This window comes from Lepisma saccharinum, chromosome 16 (assembly GCF_977018435.1).
Source record: "Lepisma saccharinum chromosome 16, izLepSacc3.1, whole genome shotgun sequence".
In the NCBI taxonomy this organism is placed as follows: Eukaryota; Metazoa; Arthropoda; class Insecta; order Zygentoma; family Lepismatidae; genus Lepisma; species Lepisma saccharinum.
The window spans coordinates 56673175-56693324 of NC_139244.1; the positions used below are offsets into that span (position 1 = coordinate 56673175).

A 20150-nucleotide genomic window follows, 5' to 3' on the forward strand; every position below is an offset into this window, starting at 1 on the left:
CAACACCAGCACCCTCTTCTGATATACAATCTATAATATCTAAACTAAGTGGTTTGTTAATTATTCATCTGAACAGCATACTTATAGATGTTGATGATAAAACAGGTAAAACATTGTACATATTTAACAATAACTTAAACCACTACCAATTACCTGTAGGTGGTCAATTACAATATATTACAACTCCCGAGGGCGATGTCAAGGTTTCAGTAGGCAGAAATATTTACAGAATTAAGCACTCAAACATGGTTTCTGGTACTGTATATACTTTTGATTAGATTTGATTTAGTTTATTTTACTTCGCGTTTTGTGCCTCTTGGCTAATTTGCGAAGATGGGGATGAGTGATGAAATGATGAAATTGATGAATGGACATTCACAAACAACCAAGCCCGACCGGGATTCGAACCCGGAACCCTTGGCGTCGCAGCGCGATGTGCTAATCACTCGGCCACAGGGTCGGGCTACTGTATATACTGTCTCTGCCGGTGACTGTTTATATATTGAGGTCCCGGGATATTATGACAAGCTTATACCTTTTTTTATAGAATTAAGAATTAGATATTCTATAATAAATAACCACTAAAACAAAAACAAAAATGCGTAATGATATATTTGGCCATACAAGGCATGAAGATCACAGTGATGAGATTCTGATGCTTGATGTCAGAGTCAAAAAATTAAGAAGTGATTTACAAGCTCTACAAACTACACTCAATGCCAGTCTTCAACTAGAGATTACTAATTTACAATCACAATGCATGGACCCTCTTCTTAAAATTGATTCAGAACTCAAATTGCTGCTTCAAAAATATACTGACTTGGCCACATTAGATAATTTTCAAAGTTTAGAGGAGGCCGTAGCAGCTCTTCAAGCCAAATTTAAGACTCAGGCTACCAACTCTGAGCAATTGAAACAGCAACTAGAAGAGCAGATTGATAGTGTCCAGACACAGCTCCAAACAATTGTCAAAAGCATAAAGTCACAAGAAGATTTTGATCTAGTAATTTCTACTCTAAAAGAACAGATTCAATCACTACAGATACCTAATCTGGACCCCTTGAACAATGCCATAGCCGAGGTTAGAGAAAAAATTGAGACACTTGAAAATTTTATGAAAAACCTACCATCTTCTGATGCTCTGAGTGCTATAACTCGTAGTGTTGCCAACATCAAGCTGCAACTTGAAACATATGAAGATTTTTTGAAAAATTCAGAGTACCATAACCCACCTTGAGGGTACCATAGCAGCAGTACAAAGTGATCTAACAAATGTACAAGAAACTCTAGAATCTCACCTACCTGGTATTGTAGACACTCTTGTCAGTGTCCAGCAACAGATCACCAAACTTGAAAACCTCAACACTGAATCTGAGCTATCTCATTTTCATCACTTTATGGATGATATCCAAACAAAGCTTGAAATCTTACAACAATCAACACCTATTCAGGCAGACATAGCCCTGCTCCAAGAAGCTATGCGTAGTGTGGCTGATGCTTCTGAATTAAATGCTGTAAAATTGGCGCTTGAGTCTTTGCAGAATATTGTAGCCAATCTGCCTACATCACAGGAACTTAAAAATATTAAGAGAGCAGTGAATCGCATATTGAAATCTGAAGATATCAAAAATATCCAGACAGAGATCAAACAGCTTACTCAGGCAGTGGCCACTCTTCCAACCAATCAGCATATTAATGAACTCCATGCCTTGTTTGAGGATATCAGAAGACAAGTCCATGATCTTACAGCCCAAAGTTCTAAATTGGCTGTTGTTGAAAATCTACAGCAAATTGTAGCCAACATCAAGCAACAACTAGGGACCATAGAATCCAACCAAGCAAATGCTCTGTCTGTTTTTGCCACACTGCTTCAAGAGATTGTGCAACAATACAAGAAACTTGCTGTGGACATAAAGATCAAGCCTGTCCACGACGATGTTGTTAGGACTATTAATGAGCACCTTGAATCTGTAATGAGTAGATTGCTTACAGCAGAAAAAGAAATAACTGGCTTAATCGAGAATCCTAAGCATACAGTAATTCTTGAATTGTACAGTATCCCCAACAAAGAATATGATTCACCATTTACACCAGGTGGCAAAATATATATGCTGTCCCCTGCACAATTTTATTACCAGTTTTTTGTTGGGGGCACAAATATTGGCTCCAACCGCAGGCACACCACTACCCTACTTTATCAATAACGAATGCTGACAACAAACCAAAGGTCACCAGTGTAGAGTTAGAAGATTTTACAGACCCCAATACATTAGAGACATCTTATGCTGAAGATGATGGTTCTCTTGAATTTAATATACAAATAAGAGACAAACTATATTTAGAAAATCCTGTAGTATCAGCTGCTGAACACCCCATAGTTGCAATATTCTTGTTTACAAACTATGTCTAGACAAACTATTGTTGATGAACTACACAGACCAGCCAGACATAACTATAAGCGACTGCCAGTACTCACAAAAGGCATAGATGATTTGTGGCAGTCTGACTTGGTTGAAATGGCAAGTGGACAGCTGAAAAATGTTGACAAGATCAACAAGGGCTACAAGTATCTACTCACTGTCATAGACACATTTTCAAAGTTTGCCTGGGCTGTGCCACTCAAATCCAAGACTGGAAAATGTGTTACAGAAGCCTTCAGGACAATCATTAATCAGAGTGGAAGATCACCGCGCTATCGACAAACAGATAATGGCAAAGAATTCTATAATTTGGTGTTCCAACAATTTATTAAAAGCCAGTTAATACAACATTACTCGAGTTACAGTGATCTCAAAGCCTCTATTGTAGAAAGATTCAACAGAACTCTAAAAAATCATATGTATAAACAATTTACCCTTCAAGGTAATTATAAATGGCTTACTATCCTACCAGAACTTCTAGATCGATATAACAACTCAGTCCATTCCACAATCAACATAAAGCCCTCTCAGGTAACTTTATCTGATGAGCAACAATTGATCAGCACTGTTTACTATCCTAGATACCACCCAACAACCAGAAAAGCTAAATACAAGGTTGGTGATCAAGTAAGAATCAGCAAATATAAGCACTTATTCAAAAGAGGGTTTACCAGAAACTGGAGCACTGAATTATTTACAGTGGTTCAAGTTAAACCTGGGACCCATAACACATATATAATAAAATACTATCGAGGAGAAATTCTCAAAGGCAGGTTCTATGAAGAAGAACTCAGCAAAACTAAACAGCCTGACACATATCTTATAGAAAAAGTTATCGGCAGAAAAGGCAACAAGATACTGGTCAAATGGCTAGGTCTCCCAGAACATAGCTGCATCGAGGCAGACAAAGTGATACTATGAACACCTGGGATGTTATAAAGAGACTACCAGAGCCTGAACAGCAGACTAAGAGAAATGGCAAGCTGCTGCTTGATAATATTAGATGTCTTATTATTGCGCTATTGGCTTGTGGTAAAACTACACTAATGGTTGATAATTTTTTATTGGCACCCAACTGGTTAGACTGGAAAAACAGGCACTTGTATGTCTTCTCTAAGAGCTTAGAACAATTAAAATATCAGCAGCTGATGAAGCTATATGATGGACTAGATATAGCCATTTTTGAATCAGATGTTAAGCCACTTGATGACTGTCTTGATAACTCTGTTGTTGTATTTGATGACATTATACTAGATAATCAAAATAAGGTTAGAAATTTTTTTACACAGGGGCGGCACAAAAACATAGATTGCTCCTACCTGGCACAAACTTTTTCTAAAATACCAAAACAGCTGTTAAGAGACCACAGCAATTTTATATGTATGTTTCATCAAGACCATACTAACCTCAAACACATACATGATGAATATGTAGGTGGGGACTTGAGCTACAATGATTTTTCTAAGTTTTGCAGTAGGTGCTGGAACCAGGACAGCTATGGCTTTGTCACAATTGATATGACAAGGAAACCCAATAGTGGCAAATGTAGAAATAAAATCAACAATTTTCTAGATATTGAAACATATATAAATAACCATGAAAAGACCAATTATTCATGATCTTAAATTAAGAGACTATCTTGTAAAAAGATTTAAGGATGGAAATCAGAGAACCGAGGTATTTATGAACAACACAAGCGCACAGAACAGCCTATTATTGATGCTATTAGTGAACTGGGTAAAAATATCAAAACTGTTACACAGCAGAATCAAAATTTGATCACAGAGCTTGTGCCGGTAGCTACTAGGAACATATTAGATTATCCAATCACCCCACTTTCTAGTATTCATACACCTCGTCCTGTTCCTCCTCGAAGAAATGAAGCTAGTCAGATCCTATTGAATTGGGTCTTCTTGCTCAAAAATATTTAAGCATACCTAAAGACAACAAAGATGAGGTGTTTGGTTTATATGCTGACACAGAGCTTGATGGTAGCATCATACATAGAATTGGCAATTTTAGGGTAACATTTATGGGAGATGATCTGATAGTATATTCAGAATCACATCTTGGAGAAAGAGGCAGTTTTGTTAAGTATCCTGGCACACCTGGATTGTGGGAACTGATGACTCGGAAAAGGCCTGGCAGCTATACAGATCAAGACTATGAGCACTACAAAGAAATATTAATAAAATCAGATGCTCTATACAAAAACAATGATCCCACACAAAAAAGAGTCAAGTCTAGCAGTGGAGCAAAATACAACAATTTAATTAAGCCCATTTGGACACACATCAAGACAGGTAGTGGGATCAAACAGTACAACACCCTGCCTAAAGAATTTGTCTGGGTTGATGATGTCAGGAAACTTGTAGATAGGTTGCTGGTCATAGCTGGGGAAGAAAATGCCGGTAACCATAATTTTTACAATGAAAAGGTTGGAATTATGGACATGATAAGCACCAAATTGTCTAATTTTATAGTGAATGACACTAAGGGGATTGGATATCTTATACAAATTATTAATACTCTACCCCCCAAATTTTGGAATATCTCCGAGGGTCGGAGACTGGTTAATAATATCATAAACAAGCTGCCATTTAAGCTACACATACCAGGCTATCAGTATTGTGGTCCCGGTACCAAACTAGACCATAGACTAAACAGAGGGGACTCTGGTGTTAATCCCCTAGATGCTGCTTGTAAAGACCACGACATAGCATACAACACACATACCGATCTTGACAAACGACATGTGGCAGACAAAAAATTAGAAGAGGCTGCATTTGGTAGATTTGTAAGCAAAGATGCTTCTTTGGGTGAAAGAAAAGCAGCATTGGGGACCACCATAGCTATGAACACCAAACAAAAACTGGGGTGGGGGTTGTAATAGATTAAATGAATTGGCTACAACTTCATTGAACTAGTTAATCCCAGAATATGTATATAATAAACCAACAATGAAGGCCAAGGGTGTTATGTATCAGATACCTTATGCAGGTCTTAAATCTCTTAAGACTATTGATAGTCTTCTAACCAAAAAGCAGCGCAAGAAAAAAAGTTCTTGTCTTGCCAAGGGCCATGGTATGAAATAGTTACTTAGTACCCCCCAATTAAGAAAATTACAGCAATCTAGAAAAAAATCACATGTAGGGGGCTTTATATTTAGTATCCCAGCTATTTTAGCAGCACTTGGTGCAGTTGGCAGCTTAGCAGGGGGATCAGCTGCTATAGCAAAAACAGTAATAGATGCCAAGAAGAATAAAGCAGAATTAGATGAACAAAAGCGCCATAATCTAGCTATGGAAAAAAAGGCAAAGGTCTTAAGAAAGCTATGAATAAGTTTAAAAAAAACAAGAGCCACTTACCAACCAAGATATTGAAGCTTTAATCAAGCCACTAGGCATCAAAAATTTTAGAGGTATGTACATGTCTGATTCTTTACCAGAACAACCACTCAAAAAAGAGTGTGGCATAGTCAATTTGGATAAGTACAAAAATCAGGGCACTCACTGGATCTGTTATCTTAAATATTCAAACAATGAGGCATTTATATTTGATTCATTTGGAGGTATTCCACCTGAGAATTTAGTAAAATATCTAAAATCAACTAATCTTTATTACAATAATGCCCGTGTTCAAAATTTCAAACATGTTAATTGTGGACATCTGTGTTTATCTGTTCTTAGATATCTGTCTCAAATAAATAAACCATCAATTGAAAATTTTCAAAAAGCCTTGTGGTATCTAAAACATCATGGGAGTATTCCATCTTACCAGCCAAAATTCAATATTGAAGCTCAGACTACATGATGATATAGTATATCCCAAAACAATAGCTCTCAGAACATTCTACGGCATGTACTTGATCCCCAATATTACACACCATAACAACACAATCACAGTTGGTGACCAAAAAATTGTCATCACTCCAGGGCAGTATAATCTGTCTACTCTAAATGCTCAGTTACCCAGAGGTGTAGTGTTAACTCAAAATTCTGTCACTCACAGAGTAGAGATTGTGTCTGCTACAGAGACAGTAGATCTGGGTACTATAGGAGAGCTGTTAGGCTTCCAGAACAACACAAAACTTGAACCAGCCATCAAACACACTGCTATTAATATACCTAAATTCTTAGCCATAGAGACTCTAAATATACACTGTAATGTGGCCGAGGGTATGATCACCAAATCAGATGGCATATGCACTCACAAACAAACTGGCATCATTGCAACATTCAAACCTAACTCTGAATTCATGGAGCCAATCATCTACACTCCATCAGCAACGTTATATTTTCCTGTGTGCCATAATAGAATAGATTATATTGAGTTGATGGTCACTAATGAAAAAGAAGAATTAGTTGATTTTGCTGGAGCCACAACAACTGGTATCATAGAAATTAATATTTAAATAAAAATACATACAAAAATAAATAAATAAATAAATAAAATGGAAAATATTGAGAGTTATGAGCTACAATCATTCCCCCCAAACCGGAGGACCTTTGCAAATTTAAATCTAGCCAACACAGAGATTGAGGTTGACCTTGATGTAGGAGATGGCTTTATACACCCTCACAGAGCAGACCTCTACATCAAATTTGATGTTGTAAAGCTCGATGGTACAGACTATCCGGCTAACTCAAATATAAGACTCGTAGACAATTTTGTGCCACATCTGTTCTCTGAAATCGAGATCAGAAAACATGGTGTTGTTATAAACAGAGTAGACTACCCTGGTATTACCTCTACAGCTTTGGCCACACTAAAATTATCCAAGACCGAGGCTTCTTACTACAAGATAGGTGGATTTGAGGCTGGTGATAAAATATTAACCAAGGGCCACATTCCTATGCGCCTGTTTCCAGGATTCTTCTCAGATTACAAAGACATTATGTGGAAGGGTGGTTTAAGAATTACATTTAGAAGAGCTGCTAATGATAATAATGTTTTGATGAGGTACAGTACATTAAACTCTACTGGTGCAGCTCTGCCTAATACTCTACCTGATGAAGGCAAATGTCTTATTCAGACTATGGAGCTAAGAATCCCGGTTGTTGATTATGAAGCCAGTTATGCTCTTAAATACAAAGCAGATATCCTAAAAAATCCACAGGTGCCTTTACAATTTTATACATATCAATGTGTCCAAAAACCTGCTACTGGTAGCTATTATGAATTTGATGCTACAAATTCATTCTCCAGTATACAATATGATATGCCAGATTTTGTAGTAGTACTGTTTCAGACTGGAAGAAACAATAACCAAGAAAAAAATTCAAGTAAATTTGATAGCTGCAACATCAAGAACATATATCTTAAAAATGGCAGAAATGAGGTATTTCCTAGAGAAAATTATAATTTAAACATGCCCAAGGATGATTTTCTTAAATTATATGAGGCATTTACAGCATACAAAAGAGTTACAATTGGGAATATTGACATGTATTACTCACCAGATGAATTTAAAGCACAGAGACCCATGTTTGTCATCAACACCTCAAAAAGGAAACAGGTTGTAGTTAATGACAGGACAAACATTAAAATTATCTGTGAATTCCATGATACACTCCCTGATGACACTATATGTAGTGTTATTCTTATAGGTGAAAAATCATATGTTTATGATGTAAGAAATGAGAGAGTCTCAGAGCAATTCTAGAAGACTTCTGCATAATATATTGTTTTAGTATTAGATATAAGAGTTGAGCCTGGTTCTGAATTAAAATATTCAGGATATTCCAGGTCAACATATTAACATAATAGTATAAAAATATTTTGAACAAGTATTTAAAATTATATTACAGTGTACTACTGTGTAATCAAAAAGCTCATATGAGCTTTTTGGCTTAGTTTTAAGTATGGCCAAAACAGTGTCGAAAAAAGCCATATTTTTAACAAGTTGATAAACAACAATCTGGCAGATTCAGGTACAACCAAATCAATCTGAGGGGGGTCATACTTTCTCGGAAGCTTTTTTTTACAAAAATCGAAGGTTATGTACAGTATCAATAAGATTATATAGACATCTTGCCATATTTTTATGTATATTCTATTCAGTCAAAAAAACTCATACCTTCTCGTCCCAGTAATATGGCTTTTTATACTACTACCGTCAAAAAAACCAAGATCGTCGTCACACAACACATACCTGGTTTAATCCGCCGTCATACCACGTTGTCAAATCGAGTTTTCCCAACATCAGAAGTAGAAGTCTCCTTAATCAGTTGCAAGAAATCCATTTGCAAGGCTTGTAGATACTACAACGTGATGTATGCTGAGTGGAAAACAACTGGCAACGTCGGGATTTCAACCAACGAGGCGAAATCACTGGAATCCTGCTATTTGCGTCTATTATGTAAGACGAAAGAAGATACGCAAATTTTGACAACGAAACTTGTCTCACTCTAGTATTGAATACAAAAACGTACCGTGGAATGTATCGTAGACTTGGAAAACATGTACGTACATGACTTTCTGCACTTCGTCGTTCGTGCGTTAACCTTGGAACAAAGCGACTTCGAAACTAAGTCATTGCTCCCGTACTTAACTTCTCCTTTGAAAAGAGGGGAAGTTGGCCTCGGAAGCAGCGAGACACTTAAGGGGAGGAGGGACAACTACGCACCGGTTGTACATTTATTTCAATATCTTTGGAATGGGCACTGCTATTAAAATAAGCTCGTATGCAAGAGAGCATGAACCTCTCCCCATGTGGCAAGTGGAAACGGTTTTTCAAGTGATTATTAAGCTAGCAACGATGTTTCAAGAATATGATGAATATGAATTTTCAGAATCCCATATATTTATTATACAGGAAGAAAAACAAATTAAACTTCAAGTTACGGCTAATCAAGTGGAGTTTTCGACTTGTTCGTCTGGCAGAAAGTACTTGGAAGTGTCCTTTTCCCGTTGATATATATTTTAAAGCCATCGGAGGTTTTATGTTCCCAAGAGAACGAATAAAAAAAATATCCCATAAGGATCAATGTTAAATTTCTCCCCGTCTCCTTCAGCCATCGTGGCACAGACCTCTCTCCCCCTCTACCCGTACCATCTCCAACGCGTACAAGGTCTCCAAGCAACGGATTGCGAGGCCAGGGTTAGGTTTTGTGAGTGGATGCTGCAAAAACTTGCATTACACCCACGTTTTTTAGGTGACATTATGTTCACAGACGAAGCTGGATTCACTCGTGACGGAATTGTGAACTTTCATAATACTCACGTGTGGTGTGACGAAAATCCACAGGAAATGTTTGAGTCACGACATCAGCAACGTTTCACCTTGAATGTGTGGATGGGTGGAGTAGGTGATTTCATATTGAGACCTCACATCCTCTCACCCAAACTCAATGATCGTGGGTACCTTCAGTTCCTACGTAATCGTCTTCCACGCAACTTGGAAGATGCTCCCCTTCACCAGCGGTTGTGTATGTGGTTCATGGACGATGGGGCACCAGCACATTTTGCTTTACCTGTGCGGCGGCACCTTACGCGACGCTATGGTCGGCACTGGATAGCTCGTGCGGGGTCTGTATTGTGGCCACCACGGTCACCTAATCTAAATCCATTGGATTTTTGTATTTGGGTACATGAAGAGCATGGTGTACGTAAAACTCTCCTTTCGATAATGTTGCCGAGTTAGAGGGACGTGTGATTGACGCATGTACACCGGAATATAAAATACCGTCGAGTGTATTGTCAATGTCAGATTCCGACTTTGGTAAATGATTTCTGCACTTTCTGGAACCCGAGAACGAAAGTCTAGAAATGTCAGTACAAACTCACAATTTGAATTTCATGAAATTGTTCCAGATATCTCAGGGAGGAAAGTGCTGACTGGTCCCGCCTCTGCTGGCTCCCTTGCTGACGTCACAGCTTTAAAACACTCAACTTGCAAGGAAGTTGACCGAGGACTTGAGCTGTCGGTGTTTGGGTGTCCCCCCTCTCGTCAGCAGTCGTAAATTATATTGGCCGCTAAGTGGAAGAGAGAAGCAGATGTGGACTTGACCAACTCTGTACACCCCGCGCCCCGGTCTCTTCCGCTGGTTTCCAAAAACTTCTTCGGGTTAGTAATTCGGCCCCCGGACCTTAAGGCGAACGCTGCTTAGCACTGACTGTTTTCACATTTCACTTCCCCCACGCAGCAGAGACTGAACAGTGCTGCCATCAGGCGGTTGCTCTGACAAATGACGTGCGTAAATAGCGAACTGAATACAGTGGCGGAACGCGCTAAATTGGGTTTTTTATGTGACAAAATGTAATTATAAATATTTTTTGCATAAAAAAGTCACAGTTAACGTGGCAACACCGCATTCATCGACTCGCAGTGACAGCCCGCAGTTTTCACGGTTCAAGGGACATCACTGTGTGCCGTGTTGCCACATTCCACGTACGTCTTTACTCCGTTGAATAAAAATCTGCAAAATCATTTTCTCAATGTAAATTAGCAATGATAATGCATTTTTAAAACAGATGCAAAGAGCTTCAAAACAAGACTAATATTGTATTTTCAGGACTACCCAATATTCAGGCGCGTTTGGCCTTATAGCGCACAGGATCAGTGAACCCCCAGTAATATACGGCATTTACCTCGAGAATGGACAATAAACAATGTCTTTACCTTTAGACAATTTTTCGCTAAAATTTCTCCACAAGAAGTCATGTATTTGTGTCCGTAACACGGCAAATTCTTTTGCTGAGAAATAGAAACCGCGAGTTGAACCCCCACAGGAGAGCTCTTGCCATAGGGAAGGTTCGGGCAGCAGGCAGAAGCTCGGGGTAGCTATATGGACAAAATATATGGCAAAGGATACTGAGGTACCTCGATCTCCAACCAACGGTCATGCGCAGTTCGTGCTCTCTCAGAAGCCGCAGCAGAAGCCAGAAGGCACCGTCCTCGCTGCGAGTGAGACCCAGCTGGTTCCTCCCTTCCAGTGTTGCCCTGTGAGGTTCAAGTTTGAAGCGCATTCGTTACATATTCAATCTTCTCTGTTGAATCATTTTTGTGCCGAACTTCTTGGCATAAATGCAAAATTGTGTCAGAGAAGGATGAGTAGAAATGAATGAATGCTGGAATTAAAATAAAAGAAATACATTACTAAAATAACTCGTGCATGCATTCAGACTTTTTTATTAAAGATGGAAACACTTCGGATATGTGAAAGTAAAAGAATGGCGCGATCTTAGATAAGAAAGGAAGACGTGACAAACCCTGTCGGTGTCAATGTTTCAAGGTTGTAAGTTTTCAAAGTGCTTGGATAGTTGTTGCAAACTATTGATGCTCCAATGGATGTTACGTCATTTGATGCAGTGTAGGTGTTGCTGTCTGCGCAGGTAAGAAATGACCGCTAAAATGCATTCAATTAACGGAAACATACCTTCTCGTCTGTTGAAAGAAAATTAGAGATAAAGCGTGTGCTGGTCGACCAACTCCAAATTTGAAGAAAGAAAAAAAAAAGCTGTAGCATTCCAATGAAAGGTTCTCAGGTTTCTAGTACGCATATGCCATTGGTTGCCATTTCCCTTTAATAATTGTAGGACCATTGTGATTAGTCGTTTTATAATTTCAGGCATGGACGTCCGGAAGGGTAAAAGGGACCACACCCGCCTAAAAATTAATGTCAGCCTAATACTATTTATTACACACATATAATTTCATTTCAGTCACAGTAATTTATGATGATTGTTATAAAGACGTTGCAGGGACTGAAGGAGTGTTTTTTGAGAGAACAGTACTATTACAAGGAAAAATGTGCCTTGTTTGTTCCCCCTAGAAAAAAAATGATCTTGCTTCCCATCCCTGGAACAAATCCTGAGGACGTCCATGATGTCCATAAAACCCGAAATTTCTTTCATAGATGCACAATTTATTGTACTTAGTTTTAGTCCTAAATTTATACGCACACCTCTACTATGAAACCTCATTCTATGAAAAAATTATGTACCAATCTTTTAAGCCACCCCCCCTTTTTGTTTCCCGAAGAAAGTCTATTTGCGGAAACTGAATATGTGTCATATCACTTCGGTGAACCCCCAGGAAAATAATGCACGAGCCGCGCCTGCCAATATTAAGAAAAAGTTGTTTCACAAAATTGATAAGGACTTCTTTTTTGACAAATTATCAAAATCTGAAAATTAAGAATCGTGTTTAAAACATTTCTGTCTGCACCGTAATAAAATTTCATCACGATTGGAGAATTAGAATTTCAAAGAGAATGATCGTTTACAAACTAAGAAAAACGGCACTTTTTTTTTGTTCTCACGGCGATATAAAAAAAGGCACCCTCGAAGGAAAATTTGGTTAGCATAGATTAAGGCAGAATTAAATAAGCTAAACTTTAATGCAATTCGTTTTTTTAGGTTAATTTTTAATTGGAGTCCAAACGTGAGCATCTATATTTTAATCCGACAGTAGGTTAGTGATGAATAAAAGTTTCACAGACTACCCTCCCTGGTCCTTGAAGGTTGACCGAGAATTTTATTCTTTGTATCCTTCAAGTATAATGAAGTTATTCATTCATAACCTCAAACTGTTTAAGAATTTATTATGTAAAAAGTTATACTTAAATGGCAATAAACAGCCTAATTTTTCTTTTGAAAAAATGAAAATGTGCACATATTTTTTCATGAGATTTCGAAAAATCAAAATGTACGGTCACCGGTAATAAAAGAAAGACACCTATACTCTGTCCCAGCTAACTGTGGAGCAGGCAAACGAAAACAAGTCTGCGCAAGTAGTGACGCGAGACGGCTCTACCAATGAACACGTAAGAGGAACGGAATTGCGTGGAGTGGTGTAAAGCGACTGAAGTTATCGGCCTTCCCATCAGTGTCTACTGCTTCGATCTGGCCAATAGATTTTCCTCGTTTCTCTGACGCTATACGTGGAATTGCTCCACAGTTAGCTGGGACAAGGTATAGATCCTGAAATTCTGGTTTCCCTGCAATGCGTTATGAGGGTTTCCAAACTCTACGGCGATGAGCAAAATTCAATGTCAACATTTCAAGGACAATTCCTGATTTAGCCGTCGAGTTACGAAACGCACATAACACAGGATATAGGTGTCCCATTTCTATTGTCTGTGACAGTACATAATGCGAATTGATACACGTATCAATTTTAATATAATTAATGCAATTTAATATACAGTGTCTCTCAAAAGTCTTACAACAACTACATTTTAAACGAGGCAACCCATTTTACACAACGCGTTGGTGAGTTGCGTGTAGAGCTAGGCTCAATTGCCACATGCACAACTAAGGCTATTTTGCACCCGTCACATTATACGGGGTCCAGCCCCTTATCGTTACACATAACAACTCTAACGTTGCATAACTAAAATCTTAAAATCTTCTGACTTTCGTTAAAAGCTGAGGCTGCAAAGGGGCACTCAGCGCACATAAGGACAAAAGAAAAGGACAATACAAACAAAATTATACTGGCCATGGGGCCAGTCGCCAGAGCCTCGTTAGTCTGCAGTCCAGGGTGTACTACGTGGAAGTGAGGTTGACTATTGATTGGGTGAACTACGTGGAAGGAGCACCCCTTACACCCCTCATTTTGTTCAAGACACGTCCAGTTCGAGTAGGGTAAATGTGATCCGCAGAGTATGTCTCGTCGTCAAGTTTCAACACTTCCCATAAGAACTCATGATTCGACTTATCACTTCTGCACTTAATTCAGTTGGGACTACGTGGATTCTGACAATTAAGTGTCGCTGGCGGACCCATTCTACTTCAACCTTATGGTCACCATCTACGTCACTATAGATTTCCTCAGCACCAAAATCATTTAGTAACCGTTCTCCTACCACTTTTGTCACAAATTTTACGTACAAACCCTTACGAAAGTAATCTATTTCAAAACTGAGCACTTGGTTCGTAGGCACTAGTAAACATCATGAAACCATCGATGAAAATCCAATGACATGGGTCGCGTTTTTATATTAGTGAAAACAAATTTCAAGGTGTTTTCTCTTTGTGTATTCATCGTGAACTATTTCATCGTATCTTCACTGGCTCTCGGTAATTGTATACAAAACCTTGCTTACACTCCAAGGAAAAAAAACTAACACAACACTAGCAAACCGTCGCCTTGTAATCAAGGGGTCCTGGGTTCGATACCCGGTGGAGAGAGATAGTGGTTCGGATCCCACTTTAAATTGTAGGTCCAGTCCCGATTAGCCTTACTGTGCATAAAGTGGACTTAAAACACCAAATCAATCAATCAATCAACTAGCAAACCGTATACGGCCCAAGCTAACTCAGACAGTTCGAACACTAAGCCTTCTCACGCGAAGAGCGGAGCTCGCTACGAACTGCTTCCTGCACGAGTTGCAGGCAGACTACGTCCACTACACCATGCCCTTCCCTTGCCTTACGTTGGAACAACAATTCTTGAGTATTCTATTGCCTCAATTTTGTACATTTCGTTGGATATACATCTAGTTGAACTTTTACTTTAATTATGAGTTGCTTTCTTATAGTATAACAGCTATCTTCGCGAAAAAGTTTCGAAGTGATGGAAAAAAAACCGAGAATATTGGTAGCTCTTGTGAAAATTCGATTTATTTTTTCTAACTTATTTTTGTGATTAGACATTATTATTATAGGGCATTATCTAAAAGCATCAATACTGCAGAACGATAATCTCTTCCTGTGATACTTCAACTGACGAAATGCTCGTATCTAGGACAGTCTTATGAAATGTATTTTCTGTTGCGTAAGGTAACACGAAATAATTACACCGTTTGCAAACTGACAAATATGCGAAACGTTATAAGTCAACTGGCGGAAAATTTTATTCTTAATATCACATCACATTTGACAGTGTTATTCAAGAGAGACTCCTGGAACAGTGTGTTCAGGTGCTGGATTAAATCCTTATTTTTCTTCCTCTAAGAACCAGACTATTTAAGGCTGAACAACAGTCGTTCCGCTCTTTCTTATTTATTTTAGATTCTTATACATTATTTTAATTGGGTTAAAAATAAGTTAAAATATTGCTTGCTTTTCTGTCATTGACGTAGACAGTGGAAGAAAGCATGGGAAAGTTCCTGAAAGTTTGGATCAACTTTCTATTGAAAAGAATGGGGAAGGACAGTGGACAGAACTAAGCAGTACACGCTGCTGGGAAGATTGGTAACTGCAGTCGCCTTCTTCCGTCCAAACAATCCCGTTTCTCTCATGTGTTGATTGATGGAGCCGTCTGGCGTCACTACTTGCGCAGAGACTTCTTTTCGTTCGCCTACTTCAGAGATAGTTGAGACAGAGTGTAATTTGCATACATGTATCAAGTAAAGAAACTTATCTCAGACTGAAAATTCCATAAAAATTAACGATTTACTAGATTCGAAGGTTTAAGGAAGTATTTCGTTGATGTTCACGTAACCCCGCGTAGCGCCGTTATAAAATTACAAATAAAATATCTAGAGACTCAGAAATACTAACACGAAGAAAGAAATTCAGAGTTAAATTTCAAATATATGTGTAAGTAACTCTAGACGTACAGAGTTACACGAACATTTAATTTTTTTTTTGCAGGATAACATTTACAATATTGAGGCGACAGAATACCAACGGAAGGTAATGGCATGGTGTAGTGGTTAGTGCTCTCGACTAGGCTGCTAGAGCGATTCCAGTTTCAATAGTCCTTACGAGGTGTTACATTTTTTTAATCCTCTTTTTATTAAACAAGAGCATTATTTGTAATAAGTGACCACATGGTTCTGCATCTGGAATTTACTAAAAAAAATAAACAAATAAATGAATTGTCACACGGTCAAAGGGATATTTTCACATAGAAAATAAAGGTTACAAGATCGTGAATTATGATACTCTGACGATAATTGTATACGGTTTCAAAGACATTGACAAAAATTAATAAAATAACTATTTATATTTATGGTAATTCAACACATCCTTTTTCCCACTCGACTTAAATGCAAGAGTACCTGCTCAAATATCGAATGAACAGTTTTCATCATGTGCAAATTACCATTAAATGAATTCGTCCTTCGTTTTTGTTACAATCAAGTATTCATTGCACATTACATGCAGGAGGCGAGTTGCATCTTCATTTCACACTGATCAGATCCTTCTACATACGTGCGGAAAGGAAAGCTTGTATGATAATAGTTACAGTTAAGGATCATCAACCTCATGGTTGTATGTTCAAACCCCTCCAGTCGCAGAAACTTTCCGTAAGTTTTAGACATATCCATTGTGTTCGTTGTCCACGCCGTGTGAAATGGAATGATGATTCTGTTGGAATTAACGATGGGGGAAATATGAAAGAATAAAATCTCCATTTCAACGAACTGAAAAGTGGAGAAAAATTGGATAATTCTTCTAAATTTGAAAATTACATTGACGTTTTTAGTGGTATAATGGGACGAAAAATCGAAAATCTTAAGTGGAAGATTTTATCTTGATATGAACTCAACCAAAAGACATTTCACATCAATCTAATACATTGTCTAATACATTTTAAAATGTTATTGAATGTTTCATGTCGATAATTTGATAAATGCATCAATTCTTGACGCTGAGACCATATTTTCTGCAACTACCTCTTCTGTTCTTCTCCTCTTCTTCTCCTTCTTCTCATATCTCCTTCTCCTCTGCTTCAATCTCATATCGCCTCCCCTCCTGTTCTCGCCTCTTGTCTCCATCCCACTATTCTCCACTCCTCTTATCTCCTCGCCTGTCTTCGATTTCCGACTCCAATGCACTCTTCTCCTCTTCCCTTCGTTCTTCTCTTTTTCTCTCTTTTACTCTACTCTCTATTCCTCTCTTCTCGTCTCCTCTTCTCCTCTCCAAACTCTCCTTTCTTCTCGTTTTCTCCTCTCTTCTCTTTGCTCCATTTCCCTCATCTGTTCCCTTTCTTCTCACTACATCTCAATCTTCATTCTTTGATTCCCTCCTCTACTTTTCCTCTTCTCCTCTCGCTTTCTCTTTTCTCCCCTCCTTTGTCCCCTTTCGTTTCCCCTCTCCTCTTTTAATTTGTGTAGACTCATCAGCAATGAAATACTAGAAAACCTATTTGCGTTATAATAGTGATATTTTTAATAATAATTATATAATAATACTTGCTTTTATTTCTTTCGCGTATTTCACAAATATTTATTGTGCATGTGGCAACCCTGAAATTGGGCCTAGCTCTACACGAAACCCACCAACGCCTCGTGTAAACTGGGTTTGCCTAGTTTAAGTGTCGTCCTAAAACATGATGGTTCCGAGCAAAATTTTCCGTCTTAACAGTTTTCTTTCATATACAGGGTTGACTTTAAATACAGTATAGAGCGCTGTAGGAAATAATGGAAAGACAGATTTACATTTCGCATTACTTATAATGTAGAGTACTAATGCATGTACGTACTCGAATAAAAATGCGATACAGTCGCAATAAGCATAGCAGAGATTACAATTATGTAACTACACAACATATTGGTACACTTTTTACAGTATTGTAAGAACGTACAGTTGTACTTATGTATCTTTTCGAACCCGGGACCCCTGGCGTCGTAGCGCGATGTGCATAGAGGGAAAGAGAAAGATTGAAAGATGGAATAAGAGAGGTGAAGAAAGATTGAGATAAAAGTGAAGAAAAAGGAAAGAAACAAAGAGAGATAACAAGAAAAATGGAAAGATGATGAAAGAACAGAGGAGAAATAGACAAAGGAAAGTGGAGAAAGAGGGTAAGAGATGAAAGAAAGAAACGGAATCGTAACAGCTATGAGTATTGTAGCGCATTCTTTCATATCGACAATGTTACCGATAAGCGAGTGGCAACAGAGGCGTGTTCCACTTACAGTATTGCATTGCTTTCTTGCGAGCGAAAAAAATAAAGGAAGAAATTTCCGTCTTACTGAGAATAAAAACATCTCGTTGGTTTTTAAATGGTGTTCCGTTTCAGTTCTGGGGACTTTTTTTTCCGTATTTACAGGTTTCCTTCTTATAGAGGTTCCGTGATAAGCAGTTTTTACTGTAATTGGAAATTATTTTAAAATAATAATAATGCAATTATTACCAATAATGAATACCTTTGTAATCAACATTACAGGTATTTAAATAAATTTCATAGACCTCTTATTTTCTTTCAGGGAATTATGGACCCAGGAGAGGAAAGACCGTATGATTTCTCAGGTTTTGCAGGACAGTTGAAGAATTTCCCAAGTTCAATGAGCGTTAGACTTACTTTTGAATGTGATGACAAGATAGTACGCTGTAGAGACTTTAATATTGAAACCCAGCGTTCTACAGATATACCAACATATGGGTAATAAAACTCGCCACTAAGGTGTTGTGGTACGCAAATGTAAGAAAATTTTAATACTGAACTAATTCCTCGTGAAATATTATTATAATATTGTACTATCTTGTTTTCAGGGAATAGAAATTGTCTGTGGTCGTTGCACAACAATAAAATTTTTCAGAAGAAAAAGTCTTTAAAGACAGTATTTTTGTTAATCCTGTCCTCATTTATGCATAAATATATTATTTGGTTTGTAAGTAATGTGAGAAATGTGATGCAGTCGAGAGCTACGTAACAAAAACAAGAAAAATTTCGCCGAATACCAATGGCTGCAGATGTAGTTCAGCAATAACAAATCACACCCTGATTTTTACAGAGTTTGGTATCAGTGTTGCCACAATCTGAGGGTACAATTTTAAGAGAACAAAATGTCTCTTTTTCTCCCGAATTTTTCCCTGCATCTAAAGAATGATGATAATATTTAGTGTTAGTTATTGTTGTATTGTTGTTGACGATTTGGTGTTTTAATTCCATTTTATGCACAGTAAAACTAATCGGGACTGGCCCTACAGTTTAAAGTGGAATCCGAACAACTATGTGCCTCCACCAAGTATCGAACCCGGGACCAGTTGATTACAAGGCGACCACGCAATCACTTTCTTTTCTTTTTTATAAAGGAATACCCCTAAGCGCTAGTATCTCCTGTTCATAACTGTTTATGTGTATGGATGTTTATTGTGGTAAGTGCTTATGGAATAGTTAATAAAACTGACGGAGAGCCATGATGTTTTAATTACAACTCTGATATTTGGACTGTAGAAGTGGTTCAATCACTCGAATGCGAGGCACGTATGATGACTATCGTTTGAAATGGCAAATGAAATAAAACACTTGGATATCCACTATGTATTGTCTTGACACACAAACTACACTAATACGTACATGATACGATCACACACACACTGCATGGTTGCAGCTACATGTAGGATGTCTGTTTTTTTTTTTTTTTTTTTTTTTTTTTTTTAAGAATCATTGACGAAACTGTTCATAATGCTCACTGGGGCTCAATATGACACGCTCACTCTTGTGGGCTGATTCCCACGACTGACGTTCTCTCAGCTGGCGAGCACACAATGTTGCCAACCAGCAGAATTAGTGTCTAACTTTAGTCGCAACATACTCCCCTCTCTTGATTGGGCGAGGTCAATCAATTTACAAATACACATCCTTTGTGGGAAGGGGTATAAGCTTAATGATGGGTCTCTTGAACAAACTTGAGTTGCACTTCACTTGGGCTATCCTCACAAGACCATCCTTTACACTTACAGGGTATGTTTCTTGAATAACTCCCAACTTCCACGTCATGGGTGGTTGATTATCTTCCCTTACCAACACGACGATTCCTGACTGTAGATTTACATGTTCTGATGTCCACTTGTTCCTTTGCTGCATTTGGTTCAGGTAATCCTTGG

At 38.1% G+C, this 20150-nt stretch overlaps 1 protein-coding gene across 1 annotated transcript in view; it reads left to right on the forward strand.

Annotated features, from left to right (window-relative positions):
* The window catches only part of LOC146000094 (uncharacterized), an 80337-nt gene extending 61503 nt beyond the window's left edge, over positions 1-18834 (forward strand). The window contains exon 4 of the mRNA XM_083137429.1: positions 18527-18834. Coding sequence (XP_082993555.1) covers positions 18527-18706 — 180 coding nt within the window. The 3' untranslated portion in view covers positions 18707-18834. The remainder of the gene's footprint in view (positions 1-18526) is intronic.
* The last annotated feature ends 1316 nt before the right edge of the window (positions 18835-20150 follow it).